Source organism: Cololabis saira, chromosome 14 (assembly GCF_033807715.1).
Source record: "Cololabis saira isolate AMF1-May2022 chromosome 14, fColSai1.1, whole genome shotgun sequence".
Taxonomy (NCBI): domain Eukaryota; kingdom Metazoa; phylum Chordata; class Actinopteri; order Beloniformes; family Belonidae; genus Cololabis; species Cololabis saira.
In genome coordinates this window covers 20,917,824-20,936,149 of record NC_084600.1, presented here as the reverse complement: position 1 = coordinate 20,936,149, position 18,326 = coordinate 20,917,824, and the positions used below count along the sequence as shown (strand labels likewise).

Here is an 18,326-nt window from a genome sequence, read left to right as displayed (position 1 = left end):
CAGCCTATTCGGTTGCTATTTTTGGGTCCCAGATATGATACAGCTCAGAGAGTCTTAAGATATGTATTTGGGTCACTCCACCCCTCCAGCACCCTGTGATATGACACCGAACTCGTGATGCATCACGCCAGTGCATTTCAGCATCAAGCAGGCTGATCTCGCTCAGCTCCAGAGGAATGTGTTTGTGCAAGTCTGCTGTACTTTGCCCTGCCCCTAGCTGGGAATAATTATTCCTCTTAAAGTGTTCCAGGAAGACAACTCATCAAGCGGGGAATGTGGCTGTATGGACAGAGCTGATCACTTTAGCAGCTGACATTATCATTTGAAAGGATTTGATGTTCTTAAATTGCCACATTCTCCAGCAACTGTGATCAGATCTAGGTGAGAGGTCAGCATATGTGAACGTGACTCTTATCAGTGATAAACTTTAATCCGGCCCGTTGTGTTTTCCGTGACAGGAAGACCAGAACTTTCTGGATGGGACTTTCGACTCCACGTCAACAAGTTTTGCAAGAAACACGTCACACAGGTTTTAACTGAACTTTATATACGAGTCAGGTACACAGATTCCAGGTGCTTACCAACGGTAGCTGAAGTAAAACTCATCAATCCAGAAAACTAACAAGAATATATGTTTTCCTCTTTCATCTGAAGAATGGAGGTTGTGAAACACGCCGGTGGCTGCCACTGTGGGGCGGTTAGGTTTGAAGTCTGGAGTGCTCCAGATCTCCATGTTTTTCACTGCAAGTATGGATTAACTCATTTAACCATACTATTACACACAGATATTAAGATACACAAGTCTAAATGTAATTGGCATTAGTATAAAAATATTTACTCCAACACAAGTTCTCTAACAATTATACCCCCCTCCCCTTTTTCTTTTTTTGTTAAACCAGCTGTAGCATTTGCACAAAAAAACAAAACCATCATTTCATTGTCCCTAAAGATCACTTCACACTCTTGCAGGTAAGAAGTCCTGTTTCAAATCAACATCTCCATCATTTTAAAGACGAACAAAAAAAAAGTCAAATTGTGATTTCTTTCTTGTTCTTTTCAGGGGTTGGATAACCTGACCACATACGCTTTTAACTCTCACGTTGCGAAACACACTTTCTGTAAAACGTGTGGTGTTCAGAGTTTCTACACGCCCCGCTCCAACCCTGATGGATATGGTGAGACTCCTGCTTGTTGACACCAGACTCATCAGTCTCATGTGCTTTGAAAGTGTTTCACAATGCAACAGTGTTTACTGCAAACTAATCATGTCACGTTTACTCCTAACTAACTTCCCCAGTTTTCTCTGTAATGCTGAGCTTTTGCAGCATCTGCAGAAAGCAGACGTGTTATGTACACAGCAGGAGCCTGATGTTATGCCTAAAAATCTTGCGTTACTCAGCCGGTAAAACCGGGTGTTCAGACGTTTATCTGAATTCCCTTCAGGAAGTATTGTTGAATCGAGACGGTTAGCTTTTTTGGTTTGCACGCAAATGATGGAACCACCCTTTGTTTTTGTTTTCTCCCCAGGTGTTGCTCCACACTGCCTGGATCCAGGTACCGTCCGCAGTGTCACCGTGGACAACTTCTGTGGAGACCAGTGGGAGGAAAGCATGCAAGCTCACAAGAGCATCAGGGGCATGTCTAAACCTCGAGAGGACACGCAGAAAACATAAAACTACCGTGGTTCAGGAACCAAACTTCCTTTAATGAGAACTTCCTGAGAAATGTTGAAGATGAGCAGCTATTTTATACAGTGTCACGACTGAAAACAATAAAGTTACCCCTTTACCAAAACAACATTACTGATTAAAGCTACATATTTCTTTCCTACCAGTGCCTCGAGTCAGTAGACTGAAAGTTAACAATCAACACAAACTTTTAATAGATCTTCAGGTTCTTCGGTCCCTGTGGAATTAACTGGAACGTGTTTACGAACATGTATCGAGAAAAGGCGATGTAGAGGTACCGGAACCACAGGAGTTGAGTGCGATGACACAGCATGGCGGCCTGAAAGAGAATAAGATTATATAAATCATGACTTTAATATTAGGAGGTAATGGTGGTTAAAATCTAATGTGGAAATGCACTCATTGGCTCTATGAAGCAGTGCTCCTCGCTTTACCCCTCTACTGGGTTTACGAACTTGATCTCCTGCTTCTTCAGCAGATCTACTGTAAATAATCTTATTACCACGCGCTCTGAGCACGTGCGCTTTAAAAAGGGGCAGACAGTGGCACGTCTCGCCAACTACCGTGTCAGGTTTGAAGCTTACTTTGGCTCGCCTGTAGCCCCGTGAGCCAATTATACAGCAGAGATGTGACGGCAGCAACTCGCTGACTGGCAGCTCCAGGATGGAGACGTACTTCCTCAGAAAGCTGACGGTGTCCAGGGAGAGCAGCACACAGTCTGAGAGGAGAGACAGAAACTCAGTTAGCCGTTAATACTGTTAAAGCCTCACTAAGGAAGCAAACAGTCAGTATCTGTTCTTCTTTGTCATGTGAAGGAAAGTACCGAAGCCTGACACTGCTCTTCTTTCATGCGTTTGGATCTGGCAGGCACTTAAGGGGCACGAGGAACTTGAAGCTACAAATAATGAGCAGGCATGTTTGTGTAGGGTTTAACGTTCAGCTGAGCGTTATCAGCTGTTTCACCGGGAGCAGACGGAGGAACCAGTCAAACAGGAAAAGCAAAAATGTCCTGTTGGAAACAAACACGCTTAAAATCATTCGTCATGCTCTAAAGAAAGAAAGGCAGGGCGAGGTCATTCTCGGCTAAGCGGAGCGTCTTTGCAGAGGTCGCAGGACCGAGATGATGACCTTTCCCTACTAAATATATCACCAGCTATAATCGTTTCCCTCTCCCATGACTCGCTTCATCTTTAATACTAGTTTCTGCTGCAAGAGCTTTTCCCAAAGCACAGAATAAAGTCAGTTTTACTTCAATCACTGTCATACTTTTGCTTTCACAATGCGTTCACAAAACTCATGAGTGTAAAAACATAAGTGCTGTGAGCAGGAAATGAAAGTTAAAGTAAAAAGAGACAAAGTCATAAAGGCTGATTAGGCCTGGACATGGACACAGGGGTCTTAACTGGTGCCAGCAACACACTTCTTTGAGCTCTATGAATATTAACAAAAAACAACACAAAGCTAAAATAAAACCCCTCACAAGTGGTAAGGCCTCTCTCCATCCTTAACCGTCCTACTACCGCCACCACCGGGACAACACACAGTACGGGAAACTTAAGACACACTAGATTTATACAACACGTTTGAACAGAAGAGGGCGCTGTACACCCACAAAACACTCCAGTCCAGTCTGCAGTTTGCAGCATTCTCAGGGTTAGTTTTTGTACTTGGTTTAGTGTCAAAATAACAATAAAGTTCCTTTAAAAAAAATAAAACGCTCACAAAGAGCTTTTATGAGAGTGACCAGTAAATCTGACTCATCTAGAAATAATCTGTGAAGTTTTCTTTTCCAAACCTACCATTGGGTGCTGCTCCGGTGCAGGCGAGGTGTCTATGGGGACAAAAAAAAAAACAAAAAAAGAGAAGTCAAATGATGAAAATGTCAGAAGGAGTGAAGGTTTCAGAGATACGTCTCCCTGCTGGGGTTTGTGTTGGAAACTTGAAATGTTAGTCAGGGTGTGTTGTGTCTCTGTTGTAATCAAGGATGTTTTGGAGCCCTTGTATCTGAGCTAATTCTCAACATCTACTGCTCTGAATGTTCTTGTGTCAAGTGGAGGTGGTTTTGGTTTTGGTATTTAGCGCATTGACATTTCTTCTCGTCTTCATGCTGATGTTGATCAAGGAACCCTCTGGTATCGCCTGCTGACGTCTGCACATTCACACGTAGATATTTTTTATTTATTTCTTTACATCAGTCCTCTAGCCTTGCATTTTTATGCATGCATCAACGGTTGACGAAAACAAAAGTGCAAAACACTGAGATGCAGAGTGCTGTGAAAGGAGCACAAAGCCCCTCTGGGATCCAGTCTAATGGGAATCATGAGATGGGATTTGGAGAGCTCGCATCTTCTAAACAGATGAGGCTCACAGATTGACGGGGAGCCATGAGAGGGGAAATGCTGCTAATTGCTTGGAAGACGGTCAAGTACATCACCAGGACAGTGATATAGACGTCTTTGCACAGAACGCTTAAAAGCAAGCGTTGGATTTAACTCGATTTAACTGGCTGGGCTGACTTCTCCAAGCCGGAGCTGCCCTCCCTCCCTCTCTCTCCTCCACGTCAGGCGCAGGATTTATGGCAGCTTGCTGGAAGCAGAGACCAGAGCCTCTGAGGACTCTGTTTGGATGACCTCTCTGCTATGTAACACAGCAATTCTGAAAAACATAATGTGTATATGTGTGTGTGTGTGTGTGTGTGTGTGTGTGTGTGTGTGTGTGTGTGTGTGTGTGTGTGTCTTTGTGGGGAAACATTTTGGCGAGATGACTGTTTTTGTCCGAATGCTCAGGATTTTCCTGGAGAGCGTTTTATGACCGAGCAGTGGACTGTATTCAGTGTTTCAACCATAAAATACCCCAGAGGACTTAGCAAAAAGAGGTTTTTTTTGGTGACGACAAGGCCTTCCGGCCCGGTCTTTACCTGACAGCTTTATGAAGGGCCGTGTGATTGGCATGGCCACTCACTCCTCTTCCATCGAAGGTCAGCACCTGAAACAACAAAATATCTAACGGCGTGGGTGAAAAGCCAAAATCATGGTGTCTGAAAGTAAACTTAAATAAACTAAAGCAATAAAAAAAGAAAATAAAGGATTTGAGGTTAGAGGACAAAAGTCTGCGTGCAGCATGACAGCTGATGATTGGATGTCTAAAAGTGTATTTCTGTGTTCTGTGTTTGGGCTTTTCCTTGTTTCATTTAACCAGATGTTTCTCCTTTTCTGTGTGACTAACAGGAGTCTTTCAGTTGCTTTTGGATTAGAGGCATTAGAAAAAAAGTTTTTTTTTTTGCAGCTGAGCTTGACAGGATGGGAGGAGCCGCCGTGTTTGTTTCTTGTATTTGACAACAAAAAGGGATCAGCAGCTTTAACTCAGAAAGATCTAAGCAGGCTGCTCCACAAGAGACGTTTGTTTTTTCCACCAACGCCGCTGTGCTGTCTTTTAGTCAGGGAAACAACTATTTACGCCCTTGTTGAAATAAACCAGATGGAAAAAGAAAGAAAAAAAAAAGGTTTGGTTCGGAATTTGCCAAATTCCCATAAGCTAATAGCAAGTAACGAGACCGGCGCTGATAAGGATCTTTGTACAAACACTCAAATAAAGCTCAGTGTTTCTGCTGCAGCTCAGGCCGTTTCCCCTGGTTTTTCAAGATGCTAAAAATGCAACGTGGCTTTCGACTGAAAGACACGGTGGCTGAAAGGGATTATTACCCAAACCGCAGTCGAACTTGGATAATGAACAAGGAAGCTGCGGTGCCATGACATATAGCCAAAACAAAACAATACATTACACAAGTCTCAAACACAAAATGGCAGGGAAGTCGTGTGTTGACACCAAACAGGAAATGGCAGAGAAAGCCACTGCATGGAGAGGACAAAGTGTAACGCAGAAGCGAACGTACCAGGTTGCAGGAGTGAGCTCGTATGTGCTTCACTATCGTAGAGGAAACCAGCGAGACACTCCATTCTGATCGGGGATCATCTGGAAGTTTTCTGGGTGGCAGAAAAGGGACTCTGGTTAACCACCCTGTTAATATTACATGACACATTACTGGGGGGCAGCTGCGTGTTGCATCTGAACTGAAAGTGCTATTTCTGTCCCAAGAATGAAATATATTTTTGCCCAATGGAGATTCGGTGCAGCATTAGAAAGAGAGCTTTTATTCAGTGCACAGATGAACAAGTGCTAGGAAGTACAAAGGTTAAGGGTCAGAAGGCCAGTAGCTGCAGGCAACACAGAGCAGATCAAACATCACTGTTGGTCAGCCCACTTTCTTGGCTCATTAAACATACATATACACCCCCCACCCCCACAAATGTACAGTCATAAGTATTGCTTTGAATAGTTTCTCAGAGTCATCTTCAACTTAAGAGAAGGCAGCTACAAATATATGCAGAGAGAAGAACTTCAATATGAGTTTGACTGACACGGTTCACAGAAACCCCCAGGGTTTTGCGTGGCAACCGGAATAAATTCAGTCCTCATTTTTCTGCTTCATGTTGATAATAACAAAGCCAGCCAGCATCCCTGCGAGGCACTGTGAAGCTTTAAACTTAAAAAGGACACTTAACGACGTAGGGGGAGCCGAGAGACCCTCGTGTGAACCGTGTAAATGGGCCGTGCAGTAAGTGGGACAGTTCGGATGCATGTTGAGCATTTAGTTGTGAAATTACTTTAATGATGAATCCAAGGGAGAGCTACTTGGGTGTAGCAGTAATTTATACAAACACTGTTAAAAGAAAAAAAAAGTGGGGGCTGGTGTGTCAGCAGTTGCCTCGCTAACCTTTCGTTGCAAACAATGAGTCAGGACAGTTAAGCTAGTCGAGGGAAGTGATGGATTAGAACCGCAAATCTATTGGCTGTCTGGGATGTGAGGGTCAGGCTTTGGGTGCCGGGGGGTGGAAAGGTGGGGTTAGCAGGGTTGAAAAAAGGGAGGGGGGGTTCAGAGATAGCTAAAACTGTCTGTCACGCATTGAATACACTCCTCCGGCAGGGTTCTGATACCAGTGACCTACATATAGAAAGGGCTGTGTGTGTGTGTGTGTGTGTGTGTGTGTGTATGAAACTGAAAACAAATTTTATTCAAACTACTTGCTGCCTAAATCTACTAAGCAGTTGTCTGATGTCTAATTCTAAAGCTGTGGTGAGGAACAGCGAGTCCAATTTGTGAGAATTTAGCAAAAGTGCTTAAATAGTTTATATAAAATCCTTTCTGAGTTTAAATCAATATTTATTTCCACACTGCTGCATCTATCTTTTTAATATTTTAGATATGTCCCCTTGCAGCAATTGTGACTAAGCACAAGCCTGCAGGAGGGAGGGTTGGCAAAAAAAAGAAGTGAGAAATAAACAAGAGATACAATACACCTGACCTTTCTCAAGCAGGATGTAGGCTGAGTGTCGGCCTCGCCATGGCAACAGCGCACAATGTCCTAAAGTAACCTCCCCAGCTCCTCTTTGTAGCTTTGCATGTGGATGTCTAATTGCTTGCAGGCATCTGTATGCAGTCGCTGAACTATGGCCCACTAAAAGGATTCTCTGAATGTGTGTGTGTGTGTGTGTCAGGGAGAGCTTGTTTAGTCTGGTCACATGGACCGCGGGCCTGTGAAAGCGCCAGACTTCTGTCTACACCGTCAGATCATATGTCCTGCTGGGAACGGCTGAGATGCCACTGCACGCTGACAACACGCGCACAATAAGTCCCTCTAAGGCTGTCGCAAATACATAAACGACGGAAATCGACACGTGCTCCTTCATTATTCACTCGGCATTCGCGGCTGCAGCTTTTGCCACTATTCACACATGCAGAAGCAGTAAAGGGAATAACGCTGTTAACCATGGAAATAAGGGAGTTGTTTTGGAAAATAAATCGTCCAGAAAAAGAGCATACCAACGCGACAAAATTACAGTCTTTTGCAGGCTTGCAGAATGAGATTGGCAACGCGGCAGCCAGTGTGTGATAGTGACAAATGTATATAGGCTAAAAGCACAGCCAAAGGTCAGTGGCAGGGCTGGAATATGTCACTACAGTTTACTGCACCCTGCCATGTGAGCATAAATCAGCTGGGACATTTTTTAAATTGTTTTATACCACAGATCAAAGTATATATAAACTTTGTGTGGGACAACCACTTTCCTTTCTAGAAACATGAGCTCGATGTTTATGTGCGTGTGGAGATTTGTACTAATCAAATTAAAATGAAAAAGCTTGTCGTTCGTCTCATAAGAGCGGATTTCTGAGTCAATATAAAGCATGCGAACCGGACAGTACAAGCAGTCAAAGACAGAAAGAATTAAATTTGGCGAGACAGAGCGAGGCCTCGGTTCAGTCTGATGAATAATGTAATGAAAAAAGTGGAATGGTTGGATTTGTGCAGTGAACAGTTATAATCAGGCCAGGGAGCAGACTGAGGTCAGGGCTGAGCAAGAGGAGAGGCAGCAGAGCGTGCTTAGATCAAGTATGATCACAAAAGCCCTATCGTGGACTGGGGCCCTAGATACTGTCAACACAGCTGTCCTATTCAGTGAGCATTAAAGCGAAAATCCTACTTTAAAAAAAGAATTCACGTGTTATTCCTGTCATCTTGGGGAACGGGTCTGCAGCGGCGTGCGGGCGAGTCTCGCCCAGATCTGTCGTCATTACACGCAACCAGTATGGTGTGATTCCGTGCCTCCAAAGGGGACAGTTGAGGACGCCACCCTGATCAGCGAGACGATGTGGTGCAGGAGCATACCGCAAAGAGGACGTGTCAACATTTGTTTATGCAACAAGGAAAGAGCTTTCATAGCACGGCACCTGCACTCGTTGGTGTTTGTGTTACAAATAGTTGTCTGCTTGGCAGCCAAGTTCAAGGCAAATATTTTAAGCTCTCATGTTGTGAGGAACTGCTGCAGGTTGTGTCTGTAGAGAGTATCACACAGAAGAGCTCCGCTCCTGGACCAGGGGGCTCATCTTCATCCCACATAATGCTTGTTTAAGGCTAAACGCAATCTTTTATGACGACACTAAAATGTTTCTAAACACAAGAGATTTAACTGGAGATCAATAATGCAACTGCTGTATATGAGCTTTACTTGCCTCCCCCCCATGTCATTTCTGTTCAACGCATCTGCTGTCACAACTACCTAAAATCCAGTACTTCTGTGTACATCTTTCATTGCTTTCCTACTGTGGAAGAAGATGGGTTTTAAGGAGGTATCAAACTAAAAGAAAATAAATCTAATACATAACACTAAGAAGAAGCTTAAGCAACACAATACACGTCTTAAGACGCGTTTCCATTGCCCCCACCTACATTTGTAGGGGCAATGAAAACAAAAAACAAATATAAAATAAATTTTGTAATAGAAACGGTACTTCATCATCTGAACAGCGGTAGTGGCAATTGCAATAATTAGTCAGCGACTAAAGATGCTTTGTTCCATTTTCTTCGACGTTGAGGTTTTCTTTTTTTGTTGTTTTGAACATAAGTCTCGCAGGACAAGAAACGCAGAGTGTTACGCTCATTTGAAGTACAGCGATCAAAGGAAGCACAGACCCCCCGGAGCGCTGCCTTTATAACTTAGAACTGAGATTACATTTTCTTTTGTGCAAAAATGTAATGGAAACATGGTCATAGGTAAGTGGTTTCTAGTCTCTACTGCTTCTTTACGGAGATTTAAGACAAAACGGACGGACTCAGACTGCAAACAGTGAAGAAGAAGAAGAAGAAGAAGGAAGTACTGCGGAGCTAGTTAATAATAACTGGTGTAATCCTGCTCATGCTACAGTGATAGAGCGTCTCTGCATCCCAGATATGTAACTTGGATGTGACTTTTCCATCCATGTTGTGAATGAGGGAGAAATTGAGAGAATTCACCAGTGTTACCAGTTCACGGTCCACCTGATATCATCGGCTCACTTGGAAAATTAGAAACACTCCAGTGCATTTAGGACAATCTGCTCTATTTCCAACGATGCAACGGATTATTGATTGACATCTTTTCAGTTTTCTATTTGTCTTTCTTAATTATAGTGCTCAAATATAATTTCCCTTTGAAATAAAAAATAAATAAATAAAAAATATTTCTATACACTTCAGACATGGATGAAGGGAGAATAATTTAAGTGCAGTCCTGGTATTTCCACAGCAAGGATTAGTTTGAAACAGAAATGCAGTAAACTACATAAATCCCTTCTTCTGTGTTTAACTGTATTGTATTTATTTGCCACGTTTGCGTTTATATTCACTTTCAAATATTTGACCCGGTCAATGTGTTCAAACGTGAGCAAACAAAATATTACAAACACTCCCTAATAATTATGTGGTACAGTTTTTCTGCACCACAAACTACAGCCTCCCTGATGACTTAAAAAAAAAAAAAAACTTCCCTCCACACATTCCCCTGTGTTATTAACACCAAATACACAATTCAGATCATTTGAGCCTTAAATGTTTAAAATGGGCCACATAATACACTCTCGTGCACAATCAAATGGCTGGTAAGAAAAACAGGGCAGAAATCAATCGGACAAGGTTATGGGCAAAGCCAGTGGCGGCGGCCAAGCACAGGCACACGAAGAGGAAAAACTGTTTGGAATGACCTACATTAGCTGTGCTTAGAGTTGCCAAAATGTATCCCACAGTCCTCTGCAGTTGGCTTCAGCAGACGTGGACACAGAGAGGAGGAGGAGGAGGAGGAGGAGGGGTGAAAGGAACGGAGAGAGCATGGGAGAGAAAGCGATAGAGAGCTCGGTTATGAGGGAGTGGGACTCTCAAAAAAGTTGATTAGGGGTATATTTTAAGCAAATAGAAGAATACATAAAAATGGGTCACCCTCCAATTCAGCAGAGGTGCAGACAGCTCAAAGATCAAAATTCAGCTATATTCTGTATGCACAAAATGATAACAATTTGTGTGTGTGTGTGTGTGTGTGTGTGTGTGTGTGTGTGTGTGTGTGTGTGTGTGTGTGTGTGCGTGCGTCTATTTAAACACACAAACACAAGCAATGCTCTGTAGAAAAGACCACCTGGGCAAGCTGCCAGCTTATTATTGTGTCCCAGGTTAGTGTCAGAGTTCATTCAATGCTCCTGGTGAGCCAGCATGTAAAGGCTCACGTGTAGGTAGCTTAGAGCATCTTAGTAAGTCTAAACAGATACAAAGGCAGTTGAAGATTTTAACCACTGTAAAGAAAAACCCTTTTATATATATTTTTTCTGTAACTTCTCTTTAACTTGGAGGCCAACTTCTCTAGAGATCCCTTTGCTTCTATGGAACTGAGAAATATTTAAAAAGACAAACAAAACAACAGTTCTTTGAAATGTTATGTTCTTGAAATGTGTGAACAGTGTATCTCTACATGGATATAATTGCTTACAAAGAGTGGGAAAACCTGATTTCAACTTCTACCACTGAAAATCAGCCCTGCTCAAATATTTTTTAATAACAACAAAGAATATGAGGGGAATAATCACAATTTAAATCACAATTTAAACTCTGTTTTTAAATCACAATTTAAAAACAGAGTTTTCTCTAATCCTGTGATAACTGTGGTTTTTTGTAATTTGTACTTTAATATATATATATATGTGTGTGGGGGGGGGGGGGGGGGGGGGGGGGGGGGCTTAAGGGCTTTGTGTTGCACAGTACAGATTTTTCACTACCTCTACATTAATTTAATTTTGGACATAGAGAGAAAACATCAGCCCAGGGTAGATTAGATCTGTCCTGGAGAGAATAGACAGATCAGCCTCATTTGTTCTGAAATATTGGGTGGAAGGGACTTGTGAGCTCTAAGAGGCAGACATGCTGAGACCTAACCCCGTATTAGACGGAAAAAATATTGTCATATTGTCATGTTATTTTCAAGTATTTAGGTTTCAACTTTAGTTTTAAAATAAATTCATAGTGCACAAAGCATAAAAAACAAAATTAAATATGCAGCAAACACAAGTTCTTACAAACTCAGGGCCTTTAAACCATTTGATGACGATGATATGCATGTCCTGTTACCAGTGCTTACCTGTGGTCCAATATGGTGACCCTGGAGGTTGGTATTCCCAAGATGGCACAGCTGCTGAAAAGTTCTTTTCTACGCTCAGCTCCCTGGTTGTAGTAGTTTCCTGTACAGTATTTGGGGAACAGATCGGACTATATTTATATTATAAATATTTATATTTATCCATCTCTTCTCTCATTTGTCAGAACCATAGTGGGATTTTTCATAGTCCTACAATCCAGCTTTTCCTCTCTGACAGAACTCAATCAGTGTTGCTTCTAAAGGTTAAACAACTGTTTTAATATTTTACTTGGCTGATAACCTGTCGTGAAGCTGAAGTAATTTATGTACACCTTGATTTCAAAATGATGTTGCGATAATTTGGTCCTTTTTAAACTTTTATAAAGTGGAATTCCTTAGGAAAGACATTTAATTTCAGCCAATGTCGGACTGATGATAAAACTAAAACATTATATGTAGACATAATGTTTATTTAACTGACTGACTCAGTCATATCACCAGTGTGGTGCTTTTTCTCACTGACTTTCAAAGAAAGTGTTATATATATATATATGTGTGTGTATATATATAATGTGTATATTTAGTCTTGTAGTCTGGACTTATCTGTAACTAAAACAAGTTAAAACAAGTTAGCGGCGAAACAGGTGTTTAGTTTGAATTCCAAACTACGTGGTCACCGTACCTTCGGATAAACACAGCAGGTGAACGCAGACATTTAGCTCAACGAGTCGAATAATCGTTGGCGCGAAGAACATACACTCATCATCCGGGTGCGCAGTTACAACCAGAGCTGTGACGCTGTTTGGTTCTCCGTCTGATGAAAGGCTCATTACATGTTTCAATGACTTCACGAAAGTTCGTCCATCACGATAGTAAATGTATTTCATCAACGCTAAATATGATAAAACTACGAAAACCACCAAGTAAACACACATGTTTATGCCCGTCCCCATAAATAACCCGTGTGTATACAAAATACGTGCCTGTGAAAGGTTCCGCAAGTAAAACAAAAAGAAAGAAAAGAAAAGAAAAAGTATGCAGCCCTTCCCGCCCCCCTCTAACGTTGCACTTTATTATAATAATTAATTAAAGTCAAATGAACGCACGAATACCTGTATTTAACCTAAAAATCCTCATTTTTGTTCTCGACTGAATAACTTTTGCATATTGCTTTATTTAAGTTTAAAGAATTTAACATGGTCAACGGATTTATCATGGCTATGATAAATAATGATCGTCGTTGCGTATTTGAATTAACTAAGCCACTATAATATTGATCAAATTAATATAAATATATCGCAATCAATCTTTTTGAAAGTGAAAATTATAAACACAGCAGCCTTACCCTGTTTTAGGGGAAGGTTTAAGTGTCACACTACATTATCCTTAAAGATATGTAAAAATATTAATTTAAAACAACTTGAAAAAGACAGATAATATGACGCATATTGTTTGTGTGAATTCCTACACTAATTTTAATTGTATGTACTCATTTGTTAAACAATCGTGCCACTCAGGATTAAACTGGGTAGTGCCTTTTATTTTCCACTTCAAGGACATCGACCGACAAATGCGGCGGAGCCTTTAGTCTGTTCAGTCGTTCACAGCCCATAACCTGCGGATTTACAGTCAACAATTCACACCGTTTCCTGCCCAGGGATACCTTTCTCCCCCATCTGTACATCCTTAAAACATGCGGTGAGTACAAATATCCTCTATGCAGCACACCAATATGTGTGATTAGGACCTATTTAGACGCTTAAACGGTTTACGGGGAAAATCTGCCGTGCAAGATGGCGACGTGGTTGAGGATTCAAAGGTGAAATACAGTCTGAGTTGGCCAGTAAACGACGACAACAAGCTCTCAAATGTCCCGATGCCGCGTTAAGATGTTAATACAGCGCCCACTTTAAAGCCGACATTTATTCTTGTGCTGGTTTCCGGAGATGTCCCTGTTGTTAGACGGTCCCATCCCCCCGCAAGACCAGCTACAAACCCAGTTGCGTTTACACCACGGTGTGATGTTAAATGACAACACCACGCTGCTGCTGCTGCAGCAACATTTTTACAGTTTCCACCACTTATTCATGACCAGCTAAGGAAACCAAGTTTCCTCACAGCTGTTGGATTTTTATGGCAGCCGTCTGAGTCACCAACGCAGTACTGTACCCCATTATATTAACACAAACTCAAGGAGATAAACTTATTTTAATAACCTGGCTCTGCAGGCTCATACCGTCTGAATGCCTCTAACTTGTCTGAAACTGTTGCAGCAGATGGGTATGGGGATACTTATGTGTATTTAGCAAATTTAAATTATTATCAATTTTTTCTATTAATAAGTTTCAAACATGCCTGTTTATGTTTAAGTTCATTCATTTCAAACAAGACATTCCAGGCACTTTTCATAATTTTTTTCTGTTATCATCAGATATTCATTCTTATTCAGTTAGAGGTGGGAAGAACTTTCATTTACCTCTTTGTCGTACCTGCAGTCACCAATCCTTTATCAAATTCCATGGCCCTCAACTCTGGAACTGTTTAGATAGATCTCTAAAGTTAGTGTCATCCTTAAAAATGTTTAGGACCAACTTAATGGGGTATCTTTTATATAGACAAAATTAACAGGCTATTCGTACTAAAATGAAATTGCCATTTCATAGATATTTTTGTTTGGGTGTTTATTGTATTTTTCTTTGTTTCTTTTACCTTTTCTTTTCCTTTCTATTCTTTTTCTATTGATTGATTTGTTTTGGTGATTTTGTATTGAGGGGGAGGATTTTTTATAAGCCCTTCGGGCTTCTTTTCCTCTCCTGCACAAATTATTTGTCCTTGTATGATAAAAAAAAAACTTTACTGTTGTCATTGTGCAAATAAATAAATACAAAATAAATAAATAAATATGTATCCACCATTTTCATCCCCTCATCTGCTCTCATCTTACAGATAAAGTAGAATAAAAAGACTTGACTATATTGTGTAACAGGTTATGGTCAGATCGCTTAACTACTATTTCTTTCTTCCTCCAAGCTGATGCTCTGATGAACTCTCATTAGAGACTCATAGAGTCTCAGAGTAATCAATCACTGTGCAATAATAATAATAATAACCACAATCATATGCTGTAACAATGCACCTTTCAATAACCATGTCTACCTCATACTGCTGCACCTTTCACTTTAAAAAAAAATTGTATATATGTTAATAAGAGCTGTCATTCGCCTATTTACTGTACAGTGAGCGCAAACAACCGAGTCAAATTCCCTGTCTTGTTTGACCTGACTTGGCCAAACAAACATGATTATATGATTATGATTCTGACTGTACCAGCTGACTGGGATGATAAGCATATTTCTAGCATCATGCTTGCACAGTTGCTTTTAATAATCAAGAAAAAAATGTGATTCTCCCCTGGTTATAACCCCCCCCAAGTCTTGCTAAACTGGAGACATGCTGTGTTGCTCTTTTGAAACCAGGTGGTCTGTAATTATTCTTTTTTTTTCCTTCCTCAGTTTGGAGCACATGTGAATAAATAACGTGTTTGCAGTTTTTGAGTGTTGTACAGGATAAGAAAATGTGCTTTAAAAAACCTCTGCAAGGTTAAAAAACTGAATCCTCCCAAGCAACATCAGAGCATCTTTTTTTTTTTTTTACTTTCCTGTTCCACTTGGTGTCAACCATAATTATACATGTTTGGTCTCTTTTTCCCCTTGTTAAGTAAGCATCATCACCAACCGTTTCAGTAGATGGATGGGCAGATGATTTTAGAGGGAATAAACCCAGCTGAGACCAAGATGGGACTATAAAGGAGAACATGTTTAGGGGAAAAGTAAAAGAAAAAGCATGAGGATTGCTTATAATATTTAATGCAACTGTGAGGTTCTACGTCCTCTTTGGAAAGTCTTTCTTTTATTTGATTCAGACATTTAGATTTGCATTTAGTATTTTCTTTTAAGCTGATTTTGTTTTTCTTAGTTTGACTTGAAAACAAAAGTTTTTGCACAAAATGTGACTTTTGTGTGGTGGTGGTGACAGCTTTGTCAAGAGGACATAGGAAGTGATATTTGTTACTGGATTTTTGATGTATATTAGATGTTAAGACAAAAGCAGCTAGACATTTCATATTTAGAAAAAGCACAATGTAATTGCAGAGATAACTGCTATGAGTCATTAAGTTAGTGGTCTGCAGACTGGAAGGGGGGGGGGTGGTTCTGTGTCTTTCGTGATGACAATAGTTTTGGATTTTGATAGGGTCCTAATTCTCCTCCAAACCGACATGAAGTTAATAAAAATGGCAAAAAACATTTGCCTGGCCAGCCAATACAACTTTCAATGTTTCCAGTATAAGTCATAGGTTAACACCCACCCTGCCTAGTTGGAATTGGTTCTTTATGTTCTGTATTGTTGGAAATGGCTGTGAGTTAGCAGGCTAGAAGAACCATTTCACAAGAGAATGTTTGTGAGGTGAATGACTACGGATAACAAGGTTACAAACATTCATGTGATGAATTCTTTAGTTGAATGTTGAATGATAAAGAAGGAGGAAAAAAAAAATTGTACATCAAAAAATGTACCCTAGTTGGATGCATGATAAACCCCCCACCCCCCTAGAAACAAAATCAAAATATACATATTCAATTATGACTTTTCGGGGATTATGTAACATTCATTATACTAAGTGGAGACCTTTGTCAAAAGGGGTTGGGAGTAACTGTCTCTTCCCTAGGTCTTCCTGTAATCTCCAACCTAATTTGGGAGACTCTTTCTAATTTCTTGCCAGTAACGATCACATTGAATGCAAGTTTGGCATTGACATACTATTTGTTAATCTTGGGGACACTTAAATTATTTTAATACATTTTATTATGATTATTATTATTATTATTATTATTATTATTATTATTATTATTATTATTATTATTATTATTATTATTATTATTATTATTGTTGTTGTTTATGGTTTGTTTGGCAAGTTCAAGCAAAGGCAGAAATTCTTTACAGAGGCCTGTTCAAACCTGACAAGGGTTATCTTTCTAAAACACCAGAGCCTGCCAATTTCTTTTAATAAACTAAAGGGACACTTGGACATCACAGTGCTCTAGTGAAGCCAATACCCCATAGAGCAGTTTGAAGAATCTCATCAGGGATCCACACTAGAATTGAATCGGTTTTTGCTTTGCCTGTTTTCTGCCATGCTCCACTTCTCTGTCAGATTACATGAAGTTTGGGCAGGTGCTTTTTTCCTAATCTTGGTGATGGATTGACAAACCAACTGGCAGCATTGAAAACAAACCTACTACAAGGCAGGACCTAGCCAAAGAGCAACAGTTTGTATTTGGAAAAGATGAATTATCACCAGTTGACCATGATAATACTCTGCCTGGGACCAGATGTTTTCCATTTAAATAAAAATAACATGAAAGACTCCTTTGTTTAACACTGCATTAATATACTCAACATATCACCAAACTATTTGTTTGCAATGTAAAAAACTAATATAAAAGATTTTAAATATTGATAAAGTACAAATAACTGTTACTATTCTAAGTTTGTGGGTCCAGACAAGCGGCTATTTGACATTACCCTGAGAGTCGTTATATTTTCATGAAATGTAATTATGAAAGAATAATCTTACCAGACTTACAATTATCTATTTGTGGCTGCAACAGCACAGCAGTGTCAGCTACCTACGTTGGAGGTTATGGGCGGGTATCCGGCATGACAACGATCAAAAATTGTGGTTCCTAATTACTGACTGATTCAATGAGGTTCTTCTTGGTTCATCTGGTTGGTTGATTGAAGTTTGTTTTGTGAGTTTGATAGAGGGACATAAGCCAACAACCATATGACAAATATTTATTTAATTATTTCCCTTGAAAGTGCCTGACATATTTAATCGGTTTTGTAAACCCTTCTTTTCTGGTGATCCTGTGAAACAAACCATCTGGCATAACAGGTTATCCTGTGCAATCTAGTGTGGGAAAGACATTTTCCTCCATGTACTTTTTCTCCCAGTAGGATAAGACCACCTTGGATTTGGTTTTAATAGTGAGAGTGTTTCAAATTCTGCTCAAAGTTCCAACTTCTGTTTGTTTTTTTGGATGAAGTGGTGTTCTAAGATCCTGTACTGGATCCTTATCAAAGTGGTCAAAATTGTTTGGTTAAGATCGTAGGAGGACCACGGCGCAGGTGTATGGAGTTAGTTTTGGCCTTAATAATACCGATTATGTGAGGTTGCCATTTTTTTGGGTCTTTTTAGGTTTCAGATTAAACTTGTGTTATTGTTACAAATGAGGGCTTTGGACTGCAACGAGAGTGCTATGCAACTAGTTTTACCACAGTGCAGGTCAAATTTTAAATGTTTGTTGTACGATGAGAATGAATGTCTTGGTCACTGCACAGTGCAGCACAGTTAAAACTGCTCGGTAATTGCTTGAAACAGGGGTCAGAGGTGAGTCTGTGTATAATATTTCTGCTTCTAATGCAAAACAGGACAATAATGATAATAAAAAACATTGTAGTTGGATTTTCATTATAATTCACAATTAAGTGTGTTGAATGTTGAGTGCAAACCTGAACTAACAGAGTAGTTAGTGTGTATGAAAATGTGTAATAATATAAAATAGTGAAAAAATAAAGAAATACAGA

General features: G+C 40.2%; 3 protein-coding genes across 6 annotated transcripts in view; 2 read left to right on the top strand and 1 right to left on the bottom strand.

The window, feature by feature from the left end:
* Nucleotides 1–156: 156 nt before the first annotated feature.
* On the top strand, nucleotides 157–1,793 carry cenpv (centromere protein V). 2 transcript variants are annotated; one of them, XM_061740097.1, is made up of 6 exons: nucleotides 157–381; nucleotides 459–529; nucleotides 655–747; nucleotides 900–969; nucleotides 1,061–1,175; nucleotides 1,528–1,793. In XM_061740097.1, exons 3-6 carry the CDS (start codon nucleotides 656–658, stop codon nucleotides 1,671–1,673), a joined length of 423 nt encoding a protein of 140 aa, XP_061596081.1. In that variant the 5' UTR covers nucleotides 157–381; nucleotides 459–529; nucleotide 655; the 3' UTR covers nucleotides 1,674–1,793. The 2 variants fall into 2 exon arrangements, with proteins under 2 accessions (XP_061596081.1, XP_061596080.1); XM_061740096.1 differs by having other exon boundaries at nucleotides 459–558.
* pigl (phosphatidylinositol glycan anchor biosynthesis, class L) lies at nucleotides 453–12,617 on the bottom strand. The gene is made up of 7 exons (XM_061740095.1): nucleotides 12,361–12,617; nucleotides 11,682–11,781; nucleotides 5,581–5,671; nucleotides 4,606–4,673; nucleotides 3,488–3,519; nucleotides 2,273–2,406; nucleotides 453–2,007 (listed from the first exon to the last, which is right to left on the bottom strand). The coding sequence occupies exons 1-7, from the start codon at nucleotides 12,611–12,613 to the stop codon at nucleotides 1,879–1,881; spliced, it is 807 nt and encodes a 268-aa protein (XP_061596079.1). The 5' UTR covers nucleotides 12,614–12,617; the 3' UTR covers nucleotides 453–1,878.
* A 639-nt stretch (nucleotides 12,618–13,256) lies between these two features.
* Nucleotides 13,257–18,326, top strand: part of ncor1 (nuclear receptor corepressor 1) — a 59,245-nt gene continuing 54,175 nt past the window's right edge. For all 3 annotated transcript variants that reach the window (XM_061740084.1, XM_061740085.1, XM_061740083.1), the window contains exon 1: nucleotides 13,257–13,376. The gene's annotated coding sequence lies outside the window, so the exon portion shown is untranslated. The remainder of the gene's footprint in view (nucleotides 13,377–18,326) is intronic.